We start from the raw sequence: 27,073 nt of genomic DNA on the forward strand, positions 1-27,073 counted from the left end.
CCCCGCTCCCTTCCGCGGGACGTTCTAGCGCAAACGCAAGTCAATTTATCCTACCGTCTTCTCACCGTCAGCGTCACATCAGCTAAAAACTCGGGATATTTATCTGCGGTAATACGCAAAGTTACATACATCGAAAGCGACTTGCATGGAAGAAAAGATCCCAGCACGGTGGATTTGGTAGTAGTTACTATTTCTGTCTCGGTGTTTCTATCCACGTGGTCCTTGTATAATTTTAATATAGCCAACGGCGAACAACAATAGAACGGGAGGGGTAGCTAGGTAAGAGGTGGTGGTCATCGGTACCTACCTACCTACCCAGACGTGGGCAGTCGAGTTTTTCCGATTGAGATGATGATGGGAACTAGAATTTTATGAGCCTGAGAAGGGTTGTTCTATCCAACCCCAGAAAGGAAACATCATCGTCACCGGGGAGAGTTACGTGAATGTAAACCGCAGTTGTTGTAAATGCTCCTTTTATTCTCCACGTCCCCATCACCACGGAAGAAAAATCCATATCAAAAACACACATGTTTATATGCAAAATCTAGCACTCATGTTTATTCTTCTTGAATTGAGTAGCTTTGTTAATTCTTTCCTTTCACCCATTGTCATCTACCATCATACATATCCATCCACCCTTCCCCAACCCTTTCCATGCTAAACCCCCCGCGCCCCCCAACCATATCCGTCATGATATTCGTCAAATTTGTCTGTGTGCGTCTGTATCTCTCAAAAAAAGCATCCCCACCCAAAAGTCATACTCAGCGGTGATTATACACACGATTAATTCCCCAAAAAAACGACAACACCAAGAAACTCTTTCCCGTAGACACCAAGCTTTAAAAACCCCCAAAAGAAGAAGAAAAAAACGCACAAAAAAGTATCAAGCACGACTCTCCCAAGAATCAAATATTACATCCCCTTACAACGCCGGCGGCGTCAAAAACGGACTCAACATCAAATCATCCGCACTCGGCCTCTTGTTATGATCAATCTCAAACGTCTGCCCCAAAAACTGCTTCGCCTCCTCGCTCGCATGCTCCGGGATCGTCGGCGTGGCCTTCGCCCCCCCAATCTTGAAAATGGCCTGCAGCTGCGTGCAATCCGGGAACGGATGCGTCCCCGTAAACATTTCAACAACAAGACACCCAAGCGACCAGATATCCGCCTTGCGGGTGTAAGACGTTTGCTTGACCACTTCTGGTGCCATCCAGAACACTGACCCCTGCAGCGAAGGCCGGTGTTTATTATTGTTGGCCCCGTTGAGAATGTTTGTTGCTTCCAGCTTCTTTGAGATGCCAAAATCCGAGATTTTGATGGTGCCCTTGTTGTCGACGAGGATGTTGGCGCCCTTGATGTCGCGGTGGATGATGTCCATGTTGTGGAGGTAGGAAAGGCCGTTGAGGATTTGCTTGACGAAGCTGCGGACCAAGGGCTCGGGGAGGGCGCCGTACGAGTTAAGCATGGTTTGGACTGAGCCACCGGGGACGTATTCGAGGAAAATGTTGAGGTATTCGGCTGATGATCCGCAGCCGAGGTATTGCACGATGTTGGGGTGCCGGAGGTCGCGGAGGAGACTGATTTCACGCTTGAGCGCCTCGATCATGCTCTTCTTTCGGGCGTCGCTCTGGCTGTTGGCGCCGGGCGATGGGGTCTCGACTTGCTTTACGGCGAGAAGCTCGCCAGTGACGGCGTGGAGGGCGAGGTAGACGCAACCAAAAGACCCCTGACCAATGAGCGCACCCTTCATCCACTTGCTGTCATCCCAGGAGTCACCAGCGAGGAAGCTCTGAAGCTCTTCATCGGCATCCTCTCCGTCGTCGGTGAGGGCCTGGTTGACTTCTTGGAGAGAACCGCCAGATCCGACGGTGCTGTCGCCGTCAAAGTAGCTGTGTCGGACCACGTTTCCATCCGGGTCGGTGATGTTGACGGCAGCAGTACCGGCATCTGAGCTGCTATCCGCAAAAGACACATAAGACTTGCGGTTCGGTTCGATAGGTGATGACTCCTCCTGTAGAGTGTCGAGAACGGAGGAGGCGACCGAGTCCCGGTACCCATGGTTGAGGCGGCCCAGCTGGTTTCCAGGACGGACCCTGGCGACTTGGTTGGAAGCAGTGAGCCAACTGTCGGCAATGGTAGGAATAGGAGGTGCGTCCTGAATGCTGGACGCAAAGCTCAGGGTGCTGGCAACACTGAGGCGATGGTTCACCCTGCTAAGGCGCTGCGACCTACGCATGGACATGCGGGCTGTCCTGTCGATAGCCTCTCTGGAGTGATCAGGGAAATAGCTGGTAAGATCCGACGCGATCAACTCGCTGGGCGGTCTTAGCCCGCCGAACTGTCGAAGAACCTTGCGGCTGCGGGGCATTCGTGGTGTCTCAGCGGGTGCCGGCCGCTCCAAGTCTCTGGCGGTGTTGTACACATTTCTTTCTCGGTCTTGATGGTCCTGATAAGACACAGGTGAAAGGGGCGGCTGCTGAATAGTTTCCCACGATTCACCCAAGACCTTTTGTGCCTTTAGTTGACTTCGCTTGTCCATAGTCTCCATGGAGCGATTGTGGTTTTGTTGCGCCTCCTCCATGGCAATCGCAGCTGCTCTTTCTAATTCGGCGAATCCTGGCTCCCCGGCAGGAACACGTCGTAGGATGAGGCGATTTCGTTCTGGTCGGGTGTGGTCTTTGATCACCCTCCAGAGTTCAGTATCACCAAGGCGACGGCACTTATGTGGGTCGTCACCACCGACCAACACCCAGAAGCAGTAGTTTCTCTCATGATCCTCCCGTAAAGCGAACTTGCGCAATGTGACGCGCATGACTTCCTCGCAGGTGTTGCAGTCGGCGATCTTAACAACCTTGGTGACACCACCTGTCGAGATAACCCGGATCACATCCTGTCCAGGGGGCAAAGCGGCCATTAGTGATGAGCCATCCGACTGAGTTCTGGTGTGGCTTGCCATCAGACGGCCTGTGTGTGGTGGCTCGGGCGGAGACATGGGGAAGATGGCCGTCGCAGGAGTTGGTTGACTGTATGCTGTGTGAGGTGGTTGAGGATATCTCTGCTGCTGTTGGCGGGCGCTTCTGAAGCCACCGGAAGACTGAGGAGAGGTAGGCCTTGAGGGGTTTTGGTTGTCAACACCGGGAACAGCAGCTGGGAAATCGAACTGGCGCGAATACCTCTTATTGCTCGCTGGCATCCCGCGACCACTGGCACCAGTATTCGGTTGGTGCCGTGGTGACTGTGAGGAGGGCGCATATTGGACATCAAGCCCCGCAAAGGAATCCTACTCGACCTGTTAGCCCAACAGTCGTCCCTTGGCCATACATACTGTTTGTCACCTACCCTGTTGCGCCTCTTTTGGTTGGTGTATGTCTTGGTCCGCAACTTCTTGATGCTCAGGAACAAGCGCACACGATCGCCCACCTTGTCAATGCCCATCTCCTTCAGCACCTCCTTATCCATCTCCAACAAGTTGTCTCCATTGATGTGATTCCTGCGGAAGATCTTTTCGTATTCGCCACACTTGACGCTCCGCAGGTACTCGCAAACCCTATCTTCATCCCAATTCTTGACCGAGTCCGGACCGTCGACGTCAGAAAACTCCGACTCGGTGGGGCTTTGGTAATTTTGGGTGGCCATCTGAACGGCGGGCGCGCGTCTCGAGGAGGGGTAGGCAGAGGCGGTCTGGGGCGTGTTCACCATCATGGCCGACGGCTGCGAGCCCAGCGAAGCCGGAAATGTCGACTTGGAAGCCAACATTGCCATCGCAACGGCGGAGCCTTGGTTTTCTCTTTGGTCAGACCGACGACGGCATGAATCCAGTCTTGGGGTTTTCCTAGCGGCGCAGGGGTGTGCCGGGGGATGGTTGACAGGATGAGGTGGCCTAGAGTCTGGAATCACCGGGAGGCAGTGCGATGCCGATGGAGAACCAACAGTTGAGCCAGTCCGGCGTGCTGCAGAAGGGGCTGCAGGGTGATGAATAACGAGAGGGAGAGCAGAGAGCAGTGCAGGAATCCCGACGGGTGCCGGAGCAGTTGTTGAATGCGTTGTGTGACGACCGTCCCTCTTTTGGGCCCAAATCCGAGAAAAGTTCCAACTCTATTTTTTCCTTTCTCCGGGATGAGCTAGAGAATAGGCACGTGTGTACGGCTTTGCAGAAAGACGACCGAACAAGAAAAAAAAAGAACCGAAGAGACAGGCAGGACCGGCGCCGTCGATGAGGTCGGGTAAGGTGTAGGTGTACCGAATAGGTAGTTGTCGACTACAGTACTATCCAGAGTATTCCAGAGGGGTATCTCTGGCAGGCGGGTGGAGGGTGCCTGTGGTTTTTGTTCAGAGAGCTGGGGTGGTGCCTCCAGGTGGGGCAGGGGATGCGAGTGATGGGCAAATGGTCCCGATTCAGGCTGATGGGTTGGCTCGGAGGGTGCGGTGCAGCGCGTTGCGAGGGCGGATTGGACAGGCCGTAAAGCACTTTCAAGAGGCTCACCAATCGCTTAGGGGACCACCCTTGACATGAAACGAAGCTCGAGCCAAGCAAGGCGCTTCTCGGGAACATATCACTGCATTCCTGCCCATGCTGCCCCCAGACATTGTTATCAAAGAACATGGCAATCTTCATTGTTCACTCGTTACAGCCCCCGTGGGCCTCTTTGAAGCTACTCGGAGCAAGCGTCACAAGAGGCAACACCTAGCTACCGCTCTTTTGTTTCTTTCCTGTGCCTCTCTACTAACGATGCTGTGTCACCATTTGGCTCCCCACCACCAGCTGACTGCGCATGACGGCGGCGTCGACACCCCGAGCTCGGCTGCCATAACGAGGAGCCGAGAGACTGGTTCCATTCTACAATGATGTCCTTCCGAATGTCTATCTCTGCATATCAAACCAGATATATTCGGAAGCGAGCTGTTTTGCTTGCTTGTTTCCTATTTGAGCAGGCCAAATACATACACCTTCCTGACATAGATAGTTTTCTTCATATTCACCAGTTCACCAGTTCACCATGACCCCTGCCGATGATGAGGGACTTTGTGGCGGGCCGTGACGCCAACCCAACAATGTTGAGAAGAATAGCATCCCGGAAATGCATTCCGCAGTAGGACAAACAACAGTCTCGTAGGATGGAAACATGTGAGCGGGACACAGGCGTGGCCAATCATGGCGGGGGTGAAGTCTTTGCCAGCGGGACGGAATTCGACGATGAAACGGGAGCTGTTTCATCAACCACCACGCGCTCCACCAAGTCGGCAAGTCGTGCCTGTTAGCTTCTCAACCCGCACTACGCCTGTCAGCTAGCACTCGTCGCCGTTCGCCTTAACAGCGACTACCGGGGGACAATGAAGTCATCGTCCGAAGAGCGGTCAATGGCACCGGGTTTGCTTGATAAAGTTGAAGCAGTTCAACGAGATTACCATCATGCAGCCTTGCGAGGAAGACCCTATTCACCACCCCATCACCACGCCAGGCTGTCGGAAGCACAAGGTATGCCCAAGGTCTGTCATTGCTCGTTCGATCTCCAAGCCATCATTCGCTCTGTTCTGTTGATTACCGTTGCTGCCCCCTTTTTTTGCCCCTCCGTGGGAACCGAATGATAAGAGCTGGCTGGGCTGGGCCACAATCCCCCCTCACGGAAGGGTGATGGTCAGACCAAGAGGCCAGGCGGCTACAAACATATGCCTTCTGGGGAATCCTGGAGTAGGTGATGGCCGAGACGGTGTTGCGGAAGCACAGGCACAGCACAAAAAAAAGATCACCAGGGCATGGCATGGTTTTGGGGCCATTGGTAAGATTGCTGGGGGTTGACTGCATTTAAACTGAAACGGGGGAGCACGCTGATCGCAAAGTGTTGTTGTCAGGGGAAAGATTCGGCTTTGTCATCCGTCGTTGGAGGTTCTGGAATCCAGACCTTTTCCTTCCATCTTGGCACCGGCGCAAGCCACAAGCGAAAAGCTCACGCCACAGTCTGAACAGTGGCCCCGCTTTCACCCGTCAGCCCCGAATTCACAAGGAAAATTCCCGGCATATCCTCCCCCCCGCCCCACCACCACCACCAACACCACTCACCAGCTGAACATAACGACTGATGAGGTGATGAAGATATGTATGCCGGCATATGCTTCTTATCGTGTTCTGTTCCCGCCCCCTCCCCCACCTCCTTTTCGGCTATAGGCACGTCTGATTCGACATGTCCTCGGAATTACCCATCTATACCACTGCTTCTTTGCTTCGTCGTCCACGTTGTCGAGTTTTTATAGCCAAGCTGGCGCCAGTGCAAGACTAACAACCCAACCAGCGCCTCTTTATGCAATGACCGGGCCAGCACAGGTGCCCGGCCACCCGACAGTGATGGGAGTCCAGACTGCTGTTTTGTTTGTTGGAAGCGGATATCCAATCTGCACCTCATCTCGATTCGTAGGCGCAATGTCCACCCCATTTCGACGGCCAGCACTGATCGCCGGGGGGTTCATCCGGTCCCTCGACTGCCCGCTGGGAGCAGAACACAACAGCTCAGCTCTGACAGCACCGATTGGCAGGAGCCCCCTGTCGGGAGACCATGTCCCGGTCGCCTGCCATTGGCCAGACTGTTCCCAAAACCGGTATGATAACATCATCCTACATCGAGACAGCAAATGCCTGGCAATTCACCACGTCTCCGCCCTGATTTCCTGCGCTGGGATCGATGGAAATCGAAAGAGGGGTGGGAACAAGCTCCTGAATGCCCAGATGGAGGCTTCGAGCCCATTGGACCATTGGACCGTGCTTCGCTGGAAAATGGCACTTTGCTTTTGCTTTCTTGCATCTCACTTTTTCTCCCATGTCTTTCTGTCTGTGTCTGTCCGTCTGTCTTGTCTTGTCTGCCGTCCTACCTATGAAGTCCTACCCGGCCTGAATCGAACTTCTTTTGATAGCTCTTTCATGTGCTCTCGGACCAACCTCGTCCACCTTTGCTGTATCTTTTTCAACAGGCCGTTCCCTCATTGTCACCCAGGGGTCCACGTACGTCCACGTCCCTGTATCAAATCATCTGATCTACGCCGGCTGTGACGTCGCCGGAGCTTGTCTTGGGATCACATTCGGCTCTCGGCCCTAAGAGTTGGAAATCACCTTGGGTTTGCTGTTTACGGCCCTCAGGACCTGCCGAAATTTCACGGCCGTTAGGTGGAGGCTTCGACTGCTCCGCGTTCCGGGACGGGGGCTCCGCCAAACATGTTGAGAGGCTCAACCGTATCTCACCTCGCTAACTCCGATACCCATCCTGCCAACCTCCGCTTCTCTTTTCTGTGAACCGGCCTGGCCATCGATCCTGGCTCTTCTTTTCGACCCAATTCGATACCCGAAACACGTCTCGCACCGAATACCCTCCCAATACCAAATTCAAGGGTCCAGCATTCTGTCTCGCTTCTCGCAGCCCCCGTCTAGCTTGTTCTCGCCTGTTCGCATATCTTTCGCCGGCCTGCTCCTGTTTCAACGTTCAAAGATTGCCCCCAGACCAAGAACAACAAGTGACTAACCCTACAATTCTAATTGCAGGCCCTTGTCAAGGTTTTCATTGGGAAAAACCCGCACGCAGGCACTGCTTTGTAGGAGACCCAACTTCCACCATCGACTTTGGATTCAGAGTTCAACATGTCGAGACCACCATCCAAACATTTACAAACCCAGAAAAGGACGAGATCGGGCGTTTCTCTCACCATGACGGAGCCGGATGGATCTGAAGCAGCCTACAGCCCCACGACCCCGAGTTCCCCGACGAGTTCTCATGGCGAACATCGAAGAAGTTTTTCTCTCAACTCGATCAAAGGACGGCCATGGCGCTCCATGAGCAACTGCAACAGAGACCGAGATTCTACACCAGACTCGGCGTTTAGGGGTCATGTTAGGAAATTATCCAAATCACGACCATATTCGGCATCTCCAGGCGATGGATTCAGTCGACGTAGCTCAGGCATTTCCGAGGATCACATCCAAAGTCTTCACAGCCGGTTGTCGTTCACCACAACAGATCCCCCGAGTCTTACCCCAAGTTCGTCATCATGTTCCTTCGACTGGAAAACTCAAAGAGTAGAGGGGGGGTGTGCGCTGGAACCGGATACAAGTCTGTTGAAGACCAAGACTCCATACCTGGTGGTCACAACGGACTATCTTCTCAAGATGAAAAGCCGTGCCGACGCAGTGGCATTATTTCCATCATTGGCCATTGAAGGCGAGAAAGCGCACCATGGCTCCCCCCCGGAGCCTGCTCTCGCCATCCCTATATCGACTGTTGTGGCAACCTTCTACTCGGAAAGCATCAAGCCGTCGTTCGGAATCGAAGTATGGTGGAAGGGTTTTGGCGGCCAGTCGTTTTACCGGTCCGAGTTCTTTTTCAGCTTACCGCGGGAGCAACAGAAGATGCTTGAGAGCATCACGCGAGTAATAGGGACAAAAGAGCAGGACGAGTCTGGGTCTTCGAACAAGTGTGATGATATCAAGCCACTCATGCAAAAGATCCAGATGATGGAGGAGCCAGTATTCGCAAACAAGGAGTTGGAGATCTTCCCGGTGATCCCACGAGGGCATACGAGAAAGGAGTACATGCCAAAGATGGAGGATGCGTCCAAGAAGTCTCAGGAGGGCTCGGCGTACTATCTGGTCATTGGCACATATCTATGCTACCTCGCCGAAGTTCAGAGAGGGAAGGCTGGCTCAAGCTGCAAGCACAGGACGTTCGGCCTGGTCACACTGAACTCGGTGGTTGGGGATTGGTCCTTCCACGAGGAGAGGTTTAATATCTCGTTCCGGTAAGATTGATGGGCAACCAGATTCTCTGCCTGATTGTGGCTGACAAGTACCCCTAGTGATCCCTTCAAGACGTCAGTGACACTCGAACTTGCCAGCCGCTACTATCGACAGATCATTCGCATCCTTGGTACCGCTGACCGCTTTATCAAGCCCAACTGGCCCCAACTTTGGCAGAACCTGGAAATCTTCTCGGTTTCTGGGCTTCGGAACCCTCAGTACTTGGTCTCTCGGGAAGACTACGGCGCCATCAAGCGCACACTTGACGCTCACATTGCCGGGTATCGTTGTGCGCCTGTCGAGTGGGAGATCAACTGGAAGACTCGGCATGCACCCGAGTTTCGACTGCTCCCGCCAAAGCATGCGGGACTGTACACAGGCCTTCAACTTTTGGCTGTTCTCAGGGCGCTCAGATATAATGACTATTTCAACTCGCTGTCTTTCAAGGATGTGGACTTGTCGATGCTGCACGGCGTGGATGACAATCTGGGCGGGGGCATCAACGTTGCCTACCTGAGCCGGACTTGTAAGTTCTCAAAGTGTGTTTTCTCTGTTCAGGCAGTCAGCTGACAACACTACAGGCATCAAACTCACCAATGATGAAGTGCAGCTGCTGAAGACCTGCCCGGTGTTGCACCAGGAGTTCCATGCTCTGGCTTATTGCTCTGAGACGATTCGGCAAATCGATTTCACCAACTGCAGCTATGATCTGAACAGGGGAAAGACAGCCGACAGCCACTACCCGACCCTCCAGTTCCTTACGCCTATCCTCCATCTCCTCAAGACCGGCATCTCGAAGTGCAACCGTTTGATCTTGGCCCACAATCACCTTTCTGAACATGACATCAGCAACCTCGCCGAGACCATGGAAACGGGTGCTATCAGAGCCCTGGACATCTCGGCTTGTGGGTTGGACGATATGGGTGTGAGGAGGATCGTCATTGACCCTCTGATGGAGCGCCCTCTTCCTCTCGAGTCATTGACGGTTGCGGGCAACTATGGTCGATTGCCCGCGTATATTTTGCCTGACCTCCTGCAGCAACTTCCTGAAATTAGAGAGCTCAACCTCTGTGGCAGCATTTTGGGAGACAGTTCGGATGTGGGCCCGCTATTGCCCTTTGAGCTGCTCGAAAGCCTCCAGTGGCTTGAGTCGATCGATATCACGGGGTGGTTGATCAACGATGAGACCTTGATGGACCTACAGCGCTTCCTGATGGCGAGAAGCTGGAAACTGGATCACAGGCAGTTTTCAGCCTTCCGCCGGCTTGTCCTCAAGCAATGCGGTATCACGGGATTCAAAGCTGCGGCATTGTTTGAAGCCGTTGGGAAGGATCATGGCCTGCATATCGGCCTGAGCAACAATCCGATCGAGAACGGCATTGGAGAGTTGGCTGCTGTCATTCGGGAGAACAAGGGACCTGCTGGTCTGGATATGGAAATGGTTGAGTTCCAGGACGAGGATAACTACCTCGCTCTGATCCACGCCTTGACCGAGACCAAGTACCTCACCGTCCTGAACATGGCCGGTACAGCACCTGCTCCTTCTCCCACTGGCGTTTGCAGTTCCGAGATGGTCAGCGCGCTGCATGACTTGTTTGCGCGCAACACTTCCATCCGGTGTCTTGATCTCTCGGGCTTTTCCGGCAGGCTTGACGATGGCCAACTGACCAAGGGATTCGGCCGCAGCTTGAGCGGTCTTGAGCATAACAAGGCGATGACCCACCTGCGGATTCGGAACCAGAACCTCCACGACGACGCAGGCACGCTGGGCCAGTCCTTGAAGAGGAACAATACACTGATGGTCCTCGACTGCCAAGACAACAACCTCAATCTGAACAGTTTTGGGTTTTTGGTCGACAGCATGAAGATTAACAGGACGATCATCGACTTCCCCTTCACCCCCAAGGAGCGCGCCGACATTTGGAAGAATGTCCTCAAGGGCCTTCGTCCAGGGCCACGCCCACCTCAGGCCAAAACTGGTCTCCACTTGGGCAAAGATAAAAAGCACAAGGATAAGAAGGACGACAAGGACAAGCAGCCTGCGCTTCAGCCCGACGTACAGGAAACTGCTTTGTGGACCATCTTGGAGAAGCAGTTCAGGCAGCTGGACGAACACATCGAGCGCAACCGCGAGCTTCTCGAGGCATCATCCGGCCAGGTCTTTGAATTCGAGTCCCCAGCCTCCACCCCTATCGACGCCGGACAGGCGGGCGGTGGTTTCAATGCTGGTCCTGCTGGTGCAAGCGAGTGGCCTACCCTTCTTGATCTCGAGTTCGACATGGGCACCATCGACCTGAACGACAGCACCACCCCTCCACCTACGGTTGCCGGCCCTGTAGGCGAGGCAGTTGTTCATGACGGGGCAATCCTTTTGCAGTCCAGCCCTGACCCGAAATCCACACCCGCGGCCGAGGCCCCCAAGAAGGAGAAACCCAGGCCACCCCCTCTCATCCGTCGGAAGACTGTCCGTTCCTCTGCCCTGGACAAGGAGTCCCGGGATGAGCCCCCACCGACACCTTCCTACTCCTTGATCGGCCACGTAGGAGTAGGCAGCACAATGTTGAACGCTGCACCCGACTATCCCCCTCCCCCCCCTCCTCCACCCCCCGCCATGCTCGCGGCCTTTGCCGGGGTCGAGTTATCAACTGATACCCTCGACCCAGTCTCGGAGGTTGAGACGCCAGGGCCGGATGAGTTGCTGCCTACAATGGCTGAGCTTCATATTAAGAACTATAACAACATTAGCGTGGCCAACAACATCAATATCACCACCGCTACCACCAAAACCAACACCACTATCACCACGACAACCATCACGCACAGCAGCAGCACTAGCACGAACAATAGCACTAGGGGTCATAGGTCCACTCCGTCAAATCAGAGTATGGACGAGGAGGAGAAGTTGAGGGAGATGTTGAGTCAGTATAGGGGAGGATTTATGGTGGGGGGGTTTACTGACTGATTTTTTTTTTTTTTTTTTTGTTTTTTAACTTCTTTTGGTGGGGGGAAGCGGAGGTTGTTTTGATATAATATGAGGAAAAGCAAGGGGTACATAACATAGTATATAGAGGGGCATAAATGGCAACATAACAACACGCATATATATTTGGAATTTTGGAAGGGTTGGAGGTTTGGGACAAGGAAGTTTTGAATCATTCAGTGTTTTTTTTTCTTTATCATCATTTGGCATGGCAGAGCAGAGCATGGGAGTGAATTTCATCTTGGGGGGAATGGTTGTTGTAAGATATAAGGGGATGATGGAGAGGTTGATACCCTATAGAGGATAGTCAATATTGAGTTTATTTCCAAACAGGTAATGTTTGTTTATCTCGGTCGTCTTGTGTCTTTTGTTATATTGAGAGCTTGTGTTGTTATGGTACTCTTCACAGAGCAGGTGCTCCTTCCTCTAATAGCCAGTCATGTCTTCTTTGAGCATTGTGCCTTCCTCACCTGGTCGCCCTTGCCTTCCCCACCTGATCGCTCTTCCCTCACAATTCGCTCCTGGGGTTATTACTTAAAATTTCGCAGCAGATAATCACCAGAGGTTTGGTGCGGCGGTGTGAGGATAGGCTATACAACCTGGTGATGTCCTGCTCCCAAATTCTGGTAGGGAGGAATGCGGTAACTGGCTGGAGGCAACTTCCACAGGTTCACTTCCAGACAGGAGTGCTGAACTCTTTTGAGTCTTTCCCCATTACACACACAATCAGTCCTGCCCCTTCATTGAAAGTCGTTCTTTCCTCCCCATGGCAAACAGCCAAAGCCTTCACTCCCACCCCACCACCGCTCCCTTCACCACGCAGCCCGCTCCCGGATTTATAATTTAGAATTTTGCACTCGACAATGACTGGAGGTTTGGTGCAGTGGTATTTACGAGGGACGCCTGAGTATTATTACTATTGACCGATCCTTCCGGGGGAGATTAAGTGGTACCACCTACTTCCAGCCAACTGACGGGTTCGAGCCGAGGTTGGGACACTGAAACTCTTTTTTATTTTTATTTTTTTATTCCCCCCCCCCCCTTTCTTTGTGTTGACTTCCACTCATTTCCTTTGGACCCTTTCACTGCAACTAGCAGCTTGACTTGTTTAATATTATTACTTGCCACCATCAAGTAGCTCTTCTTGTATTAACTTTTGCCTGTGATGTGTCCTTTGGGTGTCGGTATCATACCTTCATTTCGACCTTGGCTCTGACCCAATTCTAAATTGATGTCCAACACCAACGAGCCAAAGCATCATCATCCATCCGCTACACCCGTAGTTTTGATGATCTTTTCTTTTCCCCCCTTTGACAACACCGTCCTCTCATTCTTCCCCCAACCACGGCTTTTATCCCACTTCTCCTTTGCCTTTCACAACCCCAAATCCCATATTCCTCCCCCATCTCCCTTTCCCGAACCCTCACATCAACCCCCTAACAAACTGATCCAGCCCCAACTCAAAAAGCTCATTCCTCACCCCCTCACCCCCCTTGTGTTCCACCGGACTGAGCGGGTTCTTCACCACATACTCCACCCACAGGTTGATATATATTTGATGCAGCACATTCCGCATGCTCAGCGTCGCCACGTCAGTCAGCATGACGAACCGCAGATTGGAGGCTGTCTCGTAGTAATGGAGCTTGTACTGCGCGGTTCGGTAACTGATGAAGGCGTCGTCGGAGCCGCCGAGTTTGCGGACCATGTTTCGGAGGGAGAAGACGGTGCCAAAGATTAGTTTGGCGTTGTCGGAGGATTGTTTTTGGGTGAGGATGCTGGAGGTGGGTTGTTGTGGTGGTGGTTGTGGTGGTTGTTGGGGGTGGGAGTGGGTAGGGGGGAGGATGTCGGTGGAGGAGGCGGCGGGGGGGGGGAGCCAGGATTTGGAGTAGATGCATTCCGCTGGGGAGAGGTTGTTAGCAATATATAAGGGGCAGGGAGGGAGGGGGAGGGGGAACGCACTGTGCCGGTCGAAGATGTAGAAGGAGTAGACGACCATTTTCGGGTTTGGGCCGGCCGGGCCGCGCGCCGGGTTGAGGGGAGGATGGGGGAGAGAAGAGAGATGGGGGCGCGCGACGGCGGTGATGGGAGGGTTGGGTGGTGAGGGTGATTACTGGGTTTGTAGATCGATTTGGCTGGTATGGACAAGTTGATGCTCGGTAGTTTCCGTTGATGTCCCGAAGTGTCGGGCTTCGGTGACCCGCCTGCGGTTGACCTCCTTACCACGACGGGGTCCACACCGGGACCGGGGGTTATTTGCAGGCGTCTTGGCGGTGGCACACGGACCAGGGCACGATCCATCCAACGAACCAGTCCAGCGGCTCCCGTTTTGGTAAGCTGGTCGTCCTTCTCTTTTGGTTACTTCGAAGTCAATTCTCCATCGGTTTGATCATGTCGACAAGATACAGAAAGCTCGAGGAGCCGAAATGACGCTCAAAAACACAAACAAAAGGATTGGCCTGTTCCCGAGATGCACAGGACGGACCCAATGACGCAGTGAGGCTCCTGGACGGGATGTCGGTTGCAGGAAAGAGCGGGGTGGTGGGGGTGAGAGGGGCACTTGTCAATTTAGGGGGACCTCCCCCTTCAGCTCTGCCCTATGAGGCCGAGCCAGAGCCCCGTCTCGTCAAGTTGTTGTTTGAGTTGGGCGACACCCTTTGTTGCCAAAGTTCAGTGTTACCCTCCGTTGTCGCCCAAGAATTCTTGTTGTGCAAAGACGGCCTTGCATAGGTGGATGAACGAAGAGAAGAGACCTAACCTCCATTCAGCAAAAGCGGCACTTTGCTTGGTTGGTTGGTGGCTGGACTGGACTATCGTCAGAGCATCACCCCAAGGACAAAACACCTTTTCTCTCTCTCAAACTCTCGGCCGGCCAAAGCGGCGCCCTTCTCCCCGGCCACTCCCATTTTTCTTGATTTTCCCCCTTGTCATTATCGATCTGCAGCAGCCATATTAGAAGAGAGACATCCCTAAAAATGGCCGACCAAGAGACCTTCCCACCTCCCCAGCGAGCAGCAACTTACACGCTGCCACTGCGACCTCGAATGGACGGCAGCGACGCGAGAGAATTCAGCTTGGGGCCAATGGCCGGCACCCCAGACGCACAACACGACCCGGCCGCAGTGCCCCGGGGCTTAGCCTCGCCAGACATATCCGTGGAATTCGCTGGCGATCACCACCTCGACAGCAGCTCTGATAAGCCAGAGCTGTTACATCCTCGCTCTGCGCCCCCTCACGTGCAGCACTTCCAGAGCCCTCTGAGACACCACAAACGGACACCTTCGGTTCATCGTGAAATCAAAGAGACGCTCAACGCTCATTCAGAGTACACAAGTGACGATTCTGACGGCCGCTCTCACTTTCGCGTCAACCAGTATGTCATTAAGGAGGAGATTGGGCGCGGGTCGTATGGGGCCGTCCACCTTGCTACTGATCAGTTTGGGAAAGAATATGTAGTCACCCCTCAACCCCTGTTTTCTCACCTCCTATGTTCTAATACCTCCTCCGCAGGCCGTGAAAGCCTTCTCCAAAGCCCGTCTCCGCAAACGCATACAATCCAACATCCTCCGCCATGGTCCGAGATCACTCGGCCGCTTCCCCTCTCGGGCTCCCTTTGGCGCCCCTGATCTCCCCATTGCCCGGTTGACAGACCAGCGAGCAAAGGAAGCGCAGGACCCCCTCTTTCTTATTCGTGAAGAGATCGCCGTCATGAAAAAGCTCAACCACCCCAACCTAGTCCAGCTCATTGAGGTTCTCGACGACCCCGAAGAAGACACCCTGTACATGGTGCTGGAGATGTGCAAGAAGGGTGTCGTCATGAAAGTTGGTTTGGGCGAGTCAGCCGCGCCAATTGATGAAGAGCAGTGTAGGCATTGGTTCAGGGACTTGATCCTGGGTGTTGAATACCGTGAGTTTATCGCCACCGTCCCCCAATATGAAGGTCAAGTTGACATGTGAAAAGTGCATTCTCAGGGTGTAGTCCACAGGGATATCAAACCCGACAACTTGCTCCTCAACGAAGACGACGTTCTCAAAATTGTCGACTTTGGCGTCTCGGAGATGTTTGAGCAGTCCACCGACATGAAGACAGCCAAGAGCGCCGGGTCACCGGCTTTCTTACCTCCTGAGCTCTGTGTTGCCAAACATGGTGATGTGTCCGGCAAGGCAGCTGATATCTGGTCTATGGGCGTATCACTGTACTGTCTCCGCTACGGCAAGATCCCGTTTGAAAAGTTTGGAGTATTGGATATGTACGAAGCTATCCGGACAGAAGCCCCCTTTATTCCCGAGGGCGAGAACCCTTTATTTGTCGACCTGATGGGGAGGTTAATGGAGAAGGACCCAGAGAAAAGAATCGCAATGGAGGAACTTCGGGTATGTCTGCCCTCTTCTTTTTTTTTTTTCTTGTTTTTTTTTTTTCAAAAAAAATTCCCCTCAAAGCTAACAAAATAGAACCACCCCTGGGTCACCAAAAACAACTCCGACCCTCTCCTCCCCACAGATGAAAATTGCACCGACCCCGTCGACCCCCCTAACCCATTGGAAGTAAACCACGCTTTCACCCGACGAATGTCACATCTCATCTGTGTGATGAAGGCGATTCGCAAATTCAAGTCGTTGCTCTCTACGAATCCCAAGCCGCCAGGGTCACCATACCATCACTCCCCTCGCCCATCTGACACGGCTGATTTTGCCGCTTCTATTTTACGTGAGAGGCAGCAGTTTCTTCAGTTTCCACCTCCACACCTCATCCCACCCTCAACACCACCCCAGCCTTTGCTGCTGGGTATCGGCACTGGCGGATTGGATACGTTTAGCAGCAGTCATGATGATGCGGGACTGGGAGGGGGCCTGGGGATCGTGGCGGACAGCCCGACGGCGGCGGATTTCAACATTTTTGATAGGGCTTTTGATAAGGAGGTGGAGAGGATTAAGGGGATGAAGAGTAGGGATGGGGACGGAGGGACGACGATTTATCATACGAGGTTTAATGACCCCGAAGAGAAAAAGGAGGGGCTTTGGGGGTTGTTTAATAAGACTACTCAGCAGCAGAAGAGGAAGGATGAGGGCATTAGTGGGTTTGCAGAGTTGGTCAGGGTTGCTGTCGCTAGGGAGAAGGAGAAGGAGAAGGAGAAGGAAAGCAAGAAGGGGGCTGGTGGTGAGGAGGAGAAGCCAGCGGGAGAAGGGGACCAAGGCAAGACGGAGTGATGTACAGTCAAAGTTTGAAAAAGGGAGGTGGGAAAGTTTTGCCATTGGGTATTTTACAACAGCGAAAACAGCGGCTCAGGATAATTCAAATGAAAGAGAGGTGGAAAAGGAAGGGGATATTGAAGTTTCAAGCGAGGGGTTAAGATGAGGACAAGCAGCGAAGTAGTAGCATTAATACCACAACAAAGGGGTGGGGAGGGGTGAACGGGCTTAGTATAACCAAGCGAGTGTGTTTCTTATTTATTGTTTGACTTTTTGGGGCAGGATTGTCTTTGTTATGTGTCAGGTTGGATCTCTGACGGTTGCTATATCTCTTTCTGTCATTGGAGAAAAGCAAATGATGCACACATTAAAGGCGGCTGGCGGTGGTAATTTTGATATACCTCAATAGTTTGACAAGTTTGGCTTTGGAATACCTTGTTTTTTCTTCATATTTACTTCTTCAGTCTTTGAACTTCTTCTTAGAGATACATAAGAATGTATGCCTCGGCTGCTTCGTGGTTTGCACACCCTGGGAGAGGGAGTAATGACGCAACCAGACTCAACCGGAGCTCCCACGTAATAAGCCTGCCATACCGGAACTTCCGACAGAAAGACCTTCAGTTGGCCGTTTTATCGTCGTCACAAATACCATACGAGCACTTCACCAGTTGGGGTTCCCAATCAGCACAGCCCAGCCACTCCCACAGCCTCGACTCTGACCATAAAAAGCCGCGCTCACATGCAAAGTCCCGAGTGCCATACCTTTAAATCAAGCCTGCCTCTGGCTGACCGAGTGAGTGAGTGAGTGAGGTAAGCACAACCATCAACCACAGCCCCATCACGTCAACACTCCAAACCAAACTGCCAGCCTCACCCATCTCATATGACACTTACAAGTGTCTTATCCCGTGTCCTATACCGCTCCGCTCTGACAATTCCCGTCTCCGTTCACGGAAGAACAGGACCCAAATCCAGAAAAGCACAACATTTCACATGTGTCCAAACAAAAAGTCCCGAATAACACAACAGCACTTTCCACCGCAAAAAGGCCAAGCTCAACAAGGTTCCCCCCAACATCCTGGGCGTTTCTTGTTTCTTGCCGCCACGGGCCTTGGCAAAAGCTTGTCTCGATCGGAATACCCACACTTGAAAGCATCCCCCTGCCACTCAACCCTTTATGAATGCGCGGTGGAAAGTGCTCTTCCACGGAAAAAAACACCGGATGTCAAAGCAGATTTCCGCGGTGAAAATGCCAAGGAGAATATACATATGTACGGATGCTGTACATATACATCTTGCCGGTCCTTGTGTGCTGTGCAGTGGTTGCAACAAGCCAGGCCCGGTCGCATGCAAGCACGTACGTACATACAGTCCTTTCTTGCGGTGTGTGTGCGGAAAAGGGGGAATGAATGGCAGGCCGGCCCCCCGGATGTGTGTGTGTGTGTGTGTGTGTGTCTTTTCAGCGAGTTATCTCAACCACGTGTATGTAGCGAGTAAATACGTACGTCCATCCGGATGTCGCGGTGAGAAAACCACTCTCTCCCCGTTCCTTGGAAACACTTGCCATCAAATGTGTGATGAGTATTGGCTCCAATGGGACCCAACAGTAACCACGCCAGAACCCAAAAGGTTTCGATTCGAATAAGTTCACATGTCAGGACATGGCCCCGTTGAAAGCGCACACCGCAGAATACTCCGTGGTGATAATGCCTGCCACTTTTTAGCTGCGTCTGTTAGTTCAACCCTCCAACCAGCCCCTCCTTCCTCGAAGTCCCAAAGGGAGAGCAGAACCTCCCACCACGCAACGCATTAGCTGGTTGGTGACTTAACCAGAAAGCCAGACCCAAAGTAAACTACTTGGATAGCCGCTCTCACCTTCTTCTCGACCTAAATGCTACTGCTGCTGTGAAACTCCTCATGGTCATCCGACGGGCCGGTGGGTTGTTCAACACCATCGTCCCCCACAAGCTTCATGCCAAGAACCAGGTCATGGGGTTCTCAAAAGAGTTGTTGTGTCCCAAAGCACCGGGTAAAAGAGGGGGGAGAGGGGGAAAAAAAACAAAAAACACAAGGAGATCTAATCTACAAGAGGCTCGAAACATTCCCATGTTTGCACGAGATGGGAGAAAGGGGCAAAAAGTAGGAGGACCTTCGGCTCCTCCAATGCAGGCCAAGAAAAGACCAATATCAGGTCCCTTAACCGCAACCGCCCATCGGATGCTGATGCTCCCTTTGATGATGGACAGAGCGGAAGAGCTCCGAGTGGAGGGGGTTGTGCCACCACACAACACAAAACGATGTTCAAGTGATGGTGGTATTGGAAAGGGGGGTGAGAGAAGAGGGTGAGGAGGAAGATGGCGATTCTCGTGACTGGGCCAATTGGCCAATTGGTCGCTGAGGCCGGGTTGCTGACAATTGCTGAAGCATGATGATGAGAGAATGCGACGAAAAAGCAGACTTGAAAGAGGAGGGAAGGGAAGGGGGAAAATGCCTCATAGACAACAGGTTTCATGCTCGAATAGGGAGAAATGGTTGATCGATGCTGCGTAGAGGTCGCAGGGCCCTGTCCGCACAACGTTGTGGACTATCGTATGTGGCCATGGGCTGAAGCAGTGGTCAGTCAACGGCACACCTGCGTCAGGGCCTGGTCGCCGGCCACGTTTTGATGCTGGAAAGGATCCCGAGGGTGGGATGGGAGATGGGAGTGAGAGGTAACTGGAAGATGTGACCAATTTCCAGCCAATTTGGGGTGGAAGTTCCGGGACAAGAGTTGCTCTCGCTTCGGCGGGCACCTCCTCCCCGTCCGGCCGTGTGTGCCCCCGCACCTGCCCCAGAACAAAGAGCCGGGAGGCCGCCCACGGCGCCAACGAGGCCGGCACCGGGGGCATGGGGGGTTTTGATGGGGCTGGTGGAAACAAAGATGCGTTGCCAAGGCCGGCGAATCTGTGCGGATGTCCCTCTTGGGGATCATTGGGTGGATACAGGAGAACGTTGCTCTGCCAAGACTGCGCCTAGGGCGTGTAAGTGCGGGCTATTGGGTTGGCTTTTTGCAACTTTGACTGATGGGCCTGTTGACAATTGATCGGTCATGAGATGCAGAGTTGTATAAAAAGAACGCAACAGAAGCTTTTCGTTGTGTGTTTGAAGTGGAGAGACATCCCACATTTCGTGGTTTTCATCGTGGCTGCCCTCGCCCATCATCTCGCCGGCCCAAAGCAGTTACGAAATCGCAACAGCTGCAGGTGCCTTGCATGAATAGGGATGGATCCAGTGGAGGTTGTTTTTTCAGAATTTCACTGAGAGAGCAAGAACAAACCTTGAATTCAGCGAGATCCAAACGAAATAGCCAATGACAGGACAGGCAAATCTAACCATGGGGGTCTAGAATTTGCCTTTTGACAGCACGGCCGAGGCTGGGGAGCACAGCATATATCAAAAAAGGAGGGCGTCACAAGCGGCTGCACACAGGGAAGTTTCTTTGGGGGGTTTTAGAATATTGGGTATCTTTTGTGCCGAAAAAGGATGGCGGAGAAGAAGGTCTGGAGCAAGCTGGGGCACGGCCGGGCAGGCTCACGGCCGAAGAAATGACCCAGGTGTTTGGCTCCCCTGGCTGCTTTCAGACAAAGAAGGGACAGAAGTTTGAGCCTCCATTCGGATATCGTAGGGCTTATTACATAACGTGGAATTCACGAAAAGAAGTTGTGGCTGGTTTTTTTTTTTGAGGTTTCCCGCCACCTTAGAGTCACTTCCTTGTTTCTCACAGGTACTGCGCACAAGTACCTCCATACATGCACGATAGGTTGTGGTACGTACCACTCTACCCCATCCCACGAGGATGTTCCGTCCGTCCCTTATTCACGTCCCCCTGGTAATTTGTTGCCATACGGTACAAGAGTACATGTTTGGCTGCTGGGAGGAGAAGGCTGTCCTAAAGCGGACCTGTTTCCTTTTCCCCTTTCACTGGACTGATCAGACTCACCGCCCGTACGCGGTGACGAGAGAGGGGTTGCAGCTTGCCGTGCAGAAAGAAGATTGCAGCTTGCTGACGTCTCGGAACTATAAGGCTGCGAGCTTCGATCAGCAAGCAGGCCGTGTTGGTTTGGCCCTTCCATCTCCTTCTCACCAACGGCCGGTCGTTGCCTGTCCTCAGGCCTGCGTCTCGCGCCCATAGATCTTCTACCTCGGTCATCCAAGGAAGAGACTGGCGAAGAGTGAGAGGGCCAGCCAGCCAGTCCGGTCTGTCAAAGACTCCTCCATACCCCCATCAGCCGACGGCATTTTTGCCCCCGCTCTGTCCAACCCGGCGAGCTCTTTTTACCTGAACCTTTACCTTTACCTTTACCGTTACCTACCTTTACTTCAAGCCCCAAACCGGAGGGGAAAGCAACAGCACGAACCAGTCACTACACAAATTTTACCCTCGCCCTCAACCCTCTTACATAACCAATAACAAACCGAAACTGGCTCTCTGTGTCACTTCTTCAAGCTCTCCTCAGCCATTACTTGACCGATTCACCATGTCCGATTCAATCCTCCTGACCAAGAAGTCATCATCCGGCACCCTGCTCCTCGGCCACTACTAATATCTTGGAAGAGCCACCCTATCATATCAAAAGCCCCAGGAGCAATTCCCATTTCAGCGACTCACTCGCCTCCCGAGCTCCACTTTTGCAGCACTCCACATCAACGACTTCTTGATTTTCGGCTCGCGCTGCTTCTTCCCCCTACCTCTTACTCCCACAGACTTTTCCCCGTCTGTCCCCGACAGAACTCAGCAGCGACAACAACAAAAAACCTTGGCAGTTTTGGTCGTTATAACAGGATAGCCCTGGGCTCTGCCCACCAAGACCACAAGGCGCGTTCGCCGCCACTACCATCACTGCTGCCCTGCCTTTGCTCTTGCATAAGCGCAGTGACTGAAACCACCCGACTCGCTTACCTCTTTGCCCGCTCCAGCACTGCGGCACCCGCCATCAATATTCTCCTACAGCACCGTCCAAGAAGCCCAGCGCTCTTCTCGCATACCTAAACATGTCAACCACCGCCGATGCCAAGCCTCCCTCCACGAGGTCCTCCCAGGCCCCGTCAATCAAGTCGGTCGATATCCCGCCCAGGTCTCCCAACTTGAACGGTTTGACCGAGCAGCCCGCAAAGCCCGTGGAGAAGGCGTCTGTAAAAGACCGTCTGACACGCATGTTCTCGACCAGAGACGCTGCCTCTCGCGCCGCATCCACCGACGGCAAGCCCACTCCCAGCACCGGCACCCCTGGCAACACTTCCCCGCCGCCCTCGAGGCCCTCGGCCCCAGAACGTAAGGGTTCGATTGCGTCAGACAAGTCGCCCGCCCCGACCACTGCGACAGCGAGCAAGTCCAAATTGGCAAACGGCAAGGATGGCCACTTGCAGCGCTTCATGCTTCTCCCAGATCCTCCCGGAGGACACGAGCACCACCTCAAGTCGTCGCGTCGCCAGGAGAGGTTAACCGACATGATCAAGGGGCTGCTCGGCCGGAAGTCTGAACCGCAGCATGCGGCGCCCGAGAATGACCTTTCGCTCGTCTCCAACTGGGTCGACAATCTGAAGCGGGAAAAGGAAGGAGGCTCTTCGGCTTCGGACAAGAAGGCGGCGAACGGAGCCGGTGGCTTGGTGGAGAAGTACGGCAAGTGCCAGGAGGTGGTGGGCCGCGGCGCTTTCGGCATCGTAAGAATTTCCCACAAGAAGATGGAGAATGGTGTCGGCGAGAAGCTGTTCGCCGTCAAGGAGTTCCGCAGGCGTCCGGAGGAGACCGAAAAGAAGTATAGTAAACGTCTTACGGCCGAGTTCTGCATCTCTTCGTCTCTCCGCCATCCTAATGTCATCCACACGCTGGACCTGGTTAAGGACTCAAAGGGCGACTATTGCGAGGTGATGGAGTTCTGCGCCGGTGGTGATCTTTACACCCTTGTCCTGGCCGCAGGCAAGCTCGAGGTTCAGGAGGCGGACTGCTTCTTCAAGCAGATGATGCGTGGCGTGGAATACATGCACGAGATGGGAGTTGCCCATCGCGATCTGAAGCCAGAAAACTTGCTTCTCACCACCAACGGCGGGCTCAAAATTACGGATTTCGGAAACGGAGAGTGTTTCCGCATGGCCTGGGAGAACGATGCGCACATGGTGTCGGGCTTGTGCGGCTCAGCCCCTTACATTGCTCCAGAGGAGTACATCGACAGGGAATTTGATGCCCGCGCTGTGGACGTCTGGGCTTGCGGTGTCATTTACATGGCTATGCGGACTGGTCGTCACCTCTGGCGTGTGGCCAAGAAGGACGAGGATGAATTCTATGATCGGTACCTTGAAGGACGGAGGGATGAAGCGGGCTATGGCCCGATAGAGTCGTTGCACAGGGTAAGTGCGATTGTGAACCATTACACTCTTTTGACTCGCATTAACCCACCATCCCCCATTTAGGCCCGCTGCAGGAATGTGATTTACTCCATCCTCGACCCAAATCCGTCTAGAAGAATCACAGCCTCGCAAGTCCTCAAATCTGAGTGGGGCCGTGAGATAAAACTGTGCAAGGCTGGTGAAGAAGGTCTTTAACACGAGCTCCGTCAGGCTGGATCGAAATTGGAATGATGTTGTTGTTTATGTATAAATAGCATTATCCGAGGGAGAACCACGTCTGGCGGGGCAAACAAACCGAAACAAAAAAACAAAAACAAAAAAAACAAAAAAAACACAGACCTTTTTTTTCTTCTTTTCTTCACTTGTTGTTTTTTCGACAGAAGATTCATATCAAATACCTATTAGTTCTTTCTTCTTCTTCTTCTTCTTCTTCTTCTTCTTCTTCTTCTTCTTCTTCGTTTTCTACTACTACTACTACTACTACCACAGCGCGCGCCTCTCATGACATATCATGAGGCACCTTTCATTCTATTTCACGAAGCGAAATGACGACGACACTCTCACATGGCGAAGCACACACACACACACACACACAAGCAAGCAAGGTCAAGATTCTCACGAGCAAAGCATTGGAGTTCGGGCGAATGATATAACTTCTTCTACATCAATTTTTTTTTAGCAAACTATTGATTTCTCTTGCAGCCCTTACTATACTAATAGTTTTCGCTTCGTTAGGGAGGCTGGTTCTTTTTCTTTTCTTTCTTTCGTTTGTTCAGAACAGAGGGAATTGGGTTGGCCAGATCTGATTTTTTTTTTCTTTTCTTGTCTGCGCGTGTTCTCTCTTGCGGGCAAAAAGTGGGGTAAGGGAAGGGGAGGGAAGAAGAGGTTTGCAGAGGGGGGTTTGAACTACACTATTTTTTTTATAGAGTAGTTAGAGGGGAGTAGGAGCACAAAGGGCAGGTGAATGCTATTTTGTCTTTTTCTCTTTTACAACTTTTGGGGAGAGAAGCTAGGTGGTGATGGATGTGAGAAGCTGGGACATGGCAGGCAAGCCGAGGATGGATGATGACTATTTGAAGATGTTGATAATTTCAGCTGGTGGGGGATGGCTGAGAAAGAAGGGTTTGAACAGCGAAAAGACCAACACGCGGGGGGGGGGGTTGCATTTTTCACGACAGACTACCACCATTTTATCTTACAGTTTTCAAGCGCGGCGTAGGCAGGCAGGCGGGCGGGCGGTTGTTTATGCTTTTCTGGAGAGGTTGGCAAAGCGTTCGTTTTATCTGGGAAGGAACATATTTAAGTATAGTAATGTATACATGATACAATACACAGTTACGTTTGATGTACTCTTCTCATCATACTTACCAACACAGCTCGCTCTTGAAGAGTACAGACGCCCACACAGATCAGGGGAGGTTCTGGATGGATACACCCACAACCCAGCCCACAACAGCCCAACTATTACTGAGGCAACTAACCAACCCACTCACTTCTGCAAGAGAAAGCAAAAGAACCTGAGCCAAGACGAAAACGAAAACTGCCGAAGAATGACCCTATGGAATGTCTTGGCTGACGTTTTTGTGGGATCGTGATAATTGGGGGGGAGGGAGAGGGAGGGTTCGGGATATCGGATCGGATGTCGGCATCTTTTTTTTTTCAAGGCCGCGCGGATCAAGGCCCAGGGTCTCGTCTCCTCCTTTGCTTTGGGTTAGACACTTAATCTCGCATGGGGCATCGCGTGGGTTGGGTTTAAATGGGGGTTTGGTGAAGAGATAAGGGTCCGTGGTTTGGCTCCTTGTGAGGGTGTCCAAAAGGGGGCGGGTGATGGTCAGGTACGTGTGGTTCATGGTGCGATCTCCATCAATCGGCGGGTGGGTGGATGAAAGAATGGAAGGAGACAAGAGTCTTCTAGAAGGCCTTTTTTTCATTCAGGGGTAAGAGTGAGGGGAGATGGGAAAGGGTTCCTCTTTCTTTAGTACAGGGCTTGCTGTTGTCTTCATTCTTGATGGGGTACGGTGCCTCAACCCCATGTTTCTCTGGCAAGATGCTGGATAGCCAACAGCGTGGCTTTAACGGGCTGAGCTACATGGTCCATTTCCAAATGATGAAATGCGGGATATCCCGTAGATCTCATGATATCATCTCGATCGTTACGCCCCTCCCGCGGGATTGGGAGTTTCTCGTATGCGATCACTTGGAATGCAACAGCTGCTGTGCTCATGAACGATTATGTGTCACGGAAGAAAATGCATGAATGAAAGCCCACAACAAAAGGGCTCTCTCTCTCTCTCTCTCTCTTTCTTTCTTATATCCCCCTTTTGACAGCCGCGGAATATCTATCTCACTAGGCAGTCATGTTTGACTGAATGATAGATGTCGTAAAGAAGTCCAGAGTGAAATTGAAATCTCTTTTGCATCATCAAATCCACAACCCTCCTAATTTCTCACCACCCTGTGGACCATCTTGACGTCTCACAAACTAGAACCCCTTTCTCTGCCGCCACCCGCCCGCCTGGCACCCGGTACACCCCTACCCCCCAATCTATCTCTACTATTTATACCATTTCCGCCGTAACCAAAAGACGTCACTCACTCGCACAAACCTTTCTTGGGGGAGTCGTACAAGCTCGTGTACTTAATGTAGACAGCCGACCCGATTTCACATCCGTTTTTTTGTCCTTCCGTAATACTACGTGGAACATCATCTCTTGGTACCTACTCAAGCGTGTCCACCCTCCCTTCATCGTCGTGTATCAGTATGGCATCTCTTCAACATACACTTCCCGCCGAACCATGGACCAACTCTCCATGCTCCTGCGCTGAGGAAGATGAGAAGAAACACTTGCTTGCATATTTCAAGGATAAGATTATACCACAAGCAAAATACACAAAAGCGTCTAGAAAGACAGCAACAGCAGACAAGCACAGCCGGTAAATATTTCACTTCTATTAGATACCTTACTAGATGAATAGTCGACAGTATTCCACGAGGCAGCAGGTAGGTAGTGTTAACTGTACATATATCTCTCCTCTGTGTACACACACACACACACACACACACACACACACACACACACACACACACACACACACACACACACACACACACACAGACAGCCCCTTAAAACCCATAGGTTCTTTCATATCAACATTATTAAGCCCCCCTAATACCCCTGAACCTCAACCTCCTCACTGGGAGAACAGAGCAATTGTCCAATGCCCTCAGACAAGTAAATATAATCAAACTCAGCAAATCCCTTCTTGACCAGTACAGTGCGCGTTCAAGTAAAGACCACTGGCAAAGCACAAAAGCAAAAACCGGCAACTGCCTAAAATATCAACAAAAAGTATTCCATTTTCAAACCTCACATCGAAATCGTTTTTCGCACAACAAAAGTTAACAGAAAGAACCTCAACATTCAGTTGTCTGCGTGCATAGTAGAGAAACCACCCCAATAGGTAAATAAATAAACCAGAATAACCCCCCCTTCCCTCAAAAAAATACGCCAGCCAGCAGCACCCCCTCGAAATATCCTATCCCATTTCATACCAATCCATTCCATCCCTCCAACCATCCCAGTTGTTTTATTTCCTCTTCCTCCTCCTCCTCTTCCACCACCCCCCTTTCTCCTCCACATAATCAAACAAATTTCCCCTTCCATCCCCTCGAAAATAAACCCCAAAAACCCCAAGCTCCAAACCCCAAAAACCAGCCCCACCAGCCCAGATGTATCAAAATCCAAAAA

The 27,073-nt window shown here is 52.3% G+C and overlaps 6 protein-coding genes across 6 annotated transcripts; 4 read left to right on the top strand and 2 right to left on the bottom strand.

Annotated features, from left to right (window-relative positions):
• Positions 1 to 547: 547 nt before the first annotated feature.
• Positions 548 to 5,964, bottom strand: STE11 (ATP binding). The gene is made up of 3 exons (XM_062915793.1): positions 3,340 to 5,964; positions 3,174 to 3,280; positions 548 to 3,110 (listed from the first exon to the last, which is right to left on the bottom strand). Exons 1-3 carry the CDS (start codon positions 3,760 to 3,762, stop codon positions 923 to 925), a joined length of 2,718 nt encoding a protein of 905 aa, XP_062761791.1. The 5' UTR covers positions 3,763 to 5,964; the 3' UTR covers positions 548 to 922.
• On the top strand, positions 4,670 to 5,961 carry QC763_0107010 (uncharacterized protein; the record flags this gene model as incomplete). The annotated part of the gene is made up of 2 exons (XM_062906463.1): positions 4,670 to 5,777; positions 5,851 to 5,961. Exons 1-2 carry the CDS (start codon positions 5,697 to 5,699, stop codon positions 5,959 to 5,961), a joined length of 192 nt encoding a protein of 63 aa, XP_062761792.1. The 5' UTR covers positions 4,670 to 5,696.
• Positions 5,965 to 7,621: 1,657 nt separating the features above from the next.
• On the top strand, positions 7,622 to 11,748 carry QC763_708040 (uncharacterized protein; the record flags this gene model as incomplete). The annotated part of the gene is made up of 3 exons (XM_062915794.1): positions 7,622 to 8,775; positions 8,833 to 9,299; positions 9,355 to 11,748. 3 exons carry the CDS (start codon positions 7,622 to 7,624, stop codon positions 11,733 to 11,735), a joined length of 4,002 nt encoding a protein of 1,333 aa, XP_062761793.1. The 3' UTR covers positions 11,736 to 11,748.
• A 1,053-nt stretch (positions 11,749 to 12,801) lies between these two features.
• Positions 12,802 to 14,123, bottom strand: bet5 (Trafficking protein particle complex subunit BET5). Its single transcript, XM_062915795.1, has 2 exons — positions 13,713 to 14,123; positions 12,802 to 13,652 (listed from the first exon to the last, which is right to left on the bottom strand). Exons 1-2 carry the CDS (start codon positions 13,747 to 13,749, stop codon positions 13,177 to 13,179), a joined length of 513 nt encoding a protein of 170 aa, XP_062761794.1. The 5' UTR covers positions 13,750 to 14,123; the 3' UTR covers positions 12,802 to 13,176.
• A 180-nt stretch (positions 14,124 to 14,303) lies between these two features.
• On the top strand, positions 14,304 to 16,958 carry QC763_708060 (uncharacterized protein; the record flags this gene model as incomplete). Its single annotated transcript, XM_062915796.1, has 4 exons — positions 14,304 to 15,202; positions 15,261 to 15,657; positions 15,712 to 16,124; positions 16,203 to 16,958. The coding sequence occupies exons 1-4, from the start codon at positions 14,726 to 14,728 to the stop codon at positions 16,956 to 16,958; spliced, it is 2,043 nt and encodes a 680-aa protein (XP_062761795.1). The 5' UTR covers positions 14,304 to 14,725.
• A 5,013-nt stretch (positions 16,959 to 21,971) lies between these two features.
• Positions 21,972 to 24,544, top strand: SAT4 (serine/threonine-protein kinase HAL4/sat4; the record flags this gene model as incomplete). Its single annotated transcript, XM_062915797.1, has 2 exons — positions 21,972 to 23,324; positions 23,388 to 24,544. The coding sequence occupies 2 exons, from the start codon at positions 21,972 to 21,974 to the stop codon at positions 23,517 to 23,519; spliced, it is 1,485 nt and encodes a 494-aa protein (XP_062761796.1). The 3' UTR covers positions 23,520 to 24,544.
• Positions 24,545 to 27,073: the final 2,529 nt, after the last annotated feature.

Source organism: Podospora pseudopauciseta (genome assembly GCF_035222475.1).
Source record: "Podospora pseudopauciseta strain CBS 411.78 chromosome 7 map unlocalized CBS411.78m_7, whole genome shotgun sequence".
NCBI classification, from domain to species: Eukaryota; Fungi; Ascomycota; class Sordariomycetes; order Sordariales; family Podosporaceae; genus Podospora; species Podospora pseudopauciseta.

Excerpts from the sequence above, each read along its gene's own strand:
- STE11 (XM_062915793.1), bottom strand. The coding sequence starts at position 3,762 with ATGGCAATGTTGGCTTCCAAGTCGACATTTCCGGCTTCGCTGGGCTCG. Across the intron at positions 3,281-3,339 it reads ACCAAAAGAGGCGCAACAGG|GATTCCTTTGCGGGGCTTGA; the intron begins GTAGGTGACAAA and ends CAGGTCGAGTAG. Across the intron at positions 3,111-3,173 it reads ATGCCAGCGAGCAATAAGAG|GCCTACCTCTCCTCAGTCTT; the intron begins GTATTCGCGCCA and ends AAACCCCTCAAG.
- bet5 (XM_062915795.1), bottom strand. The coding sequence starts at position 13,749 with ATGGTCGTCTACTCCTTCTACATCTTCGACCGGCACA. Across the intron at positions 13,653-13,712 it reads CTACATCTTCGACCGGCACA|CGGAATGCATCTACTCCAAA; the intron begins GTGCGTTCCCCC and ends ACCTCTCCCCAG.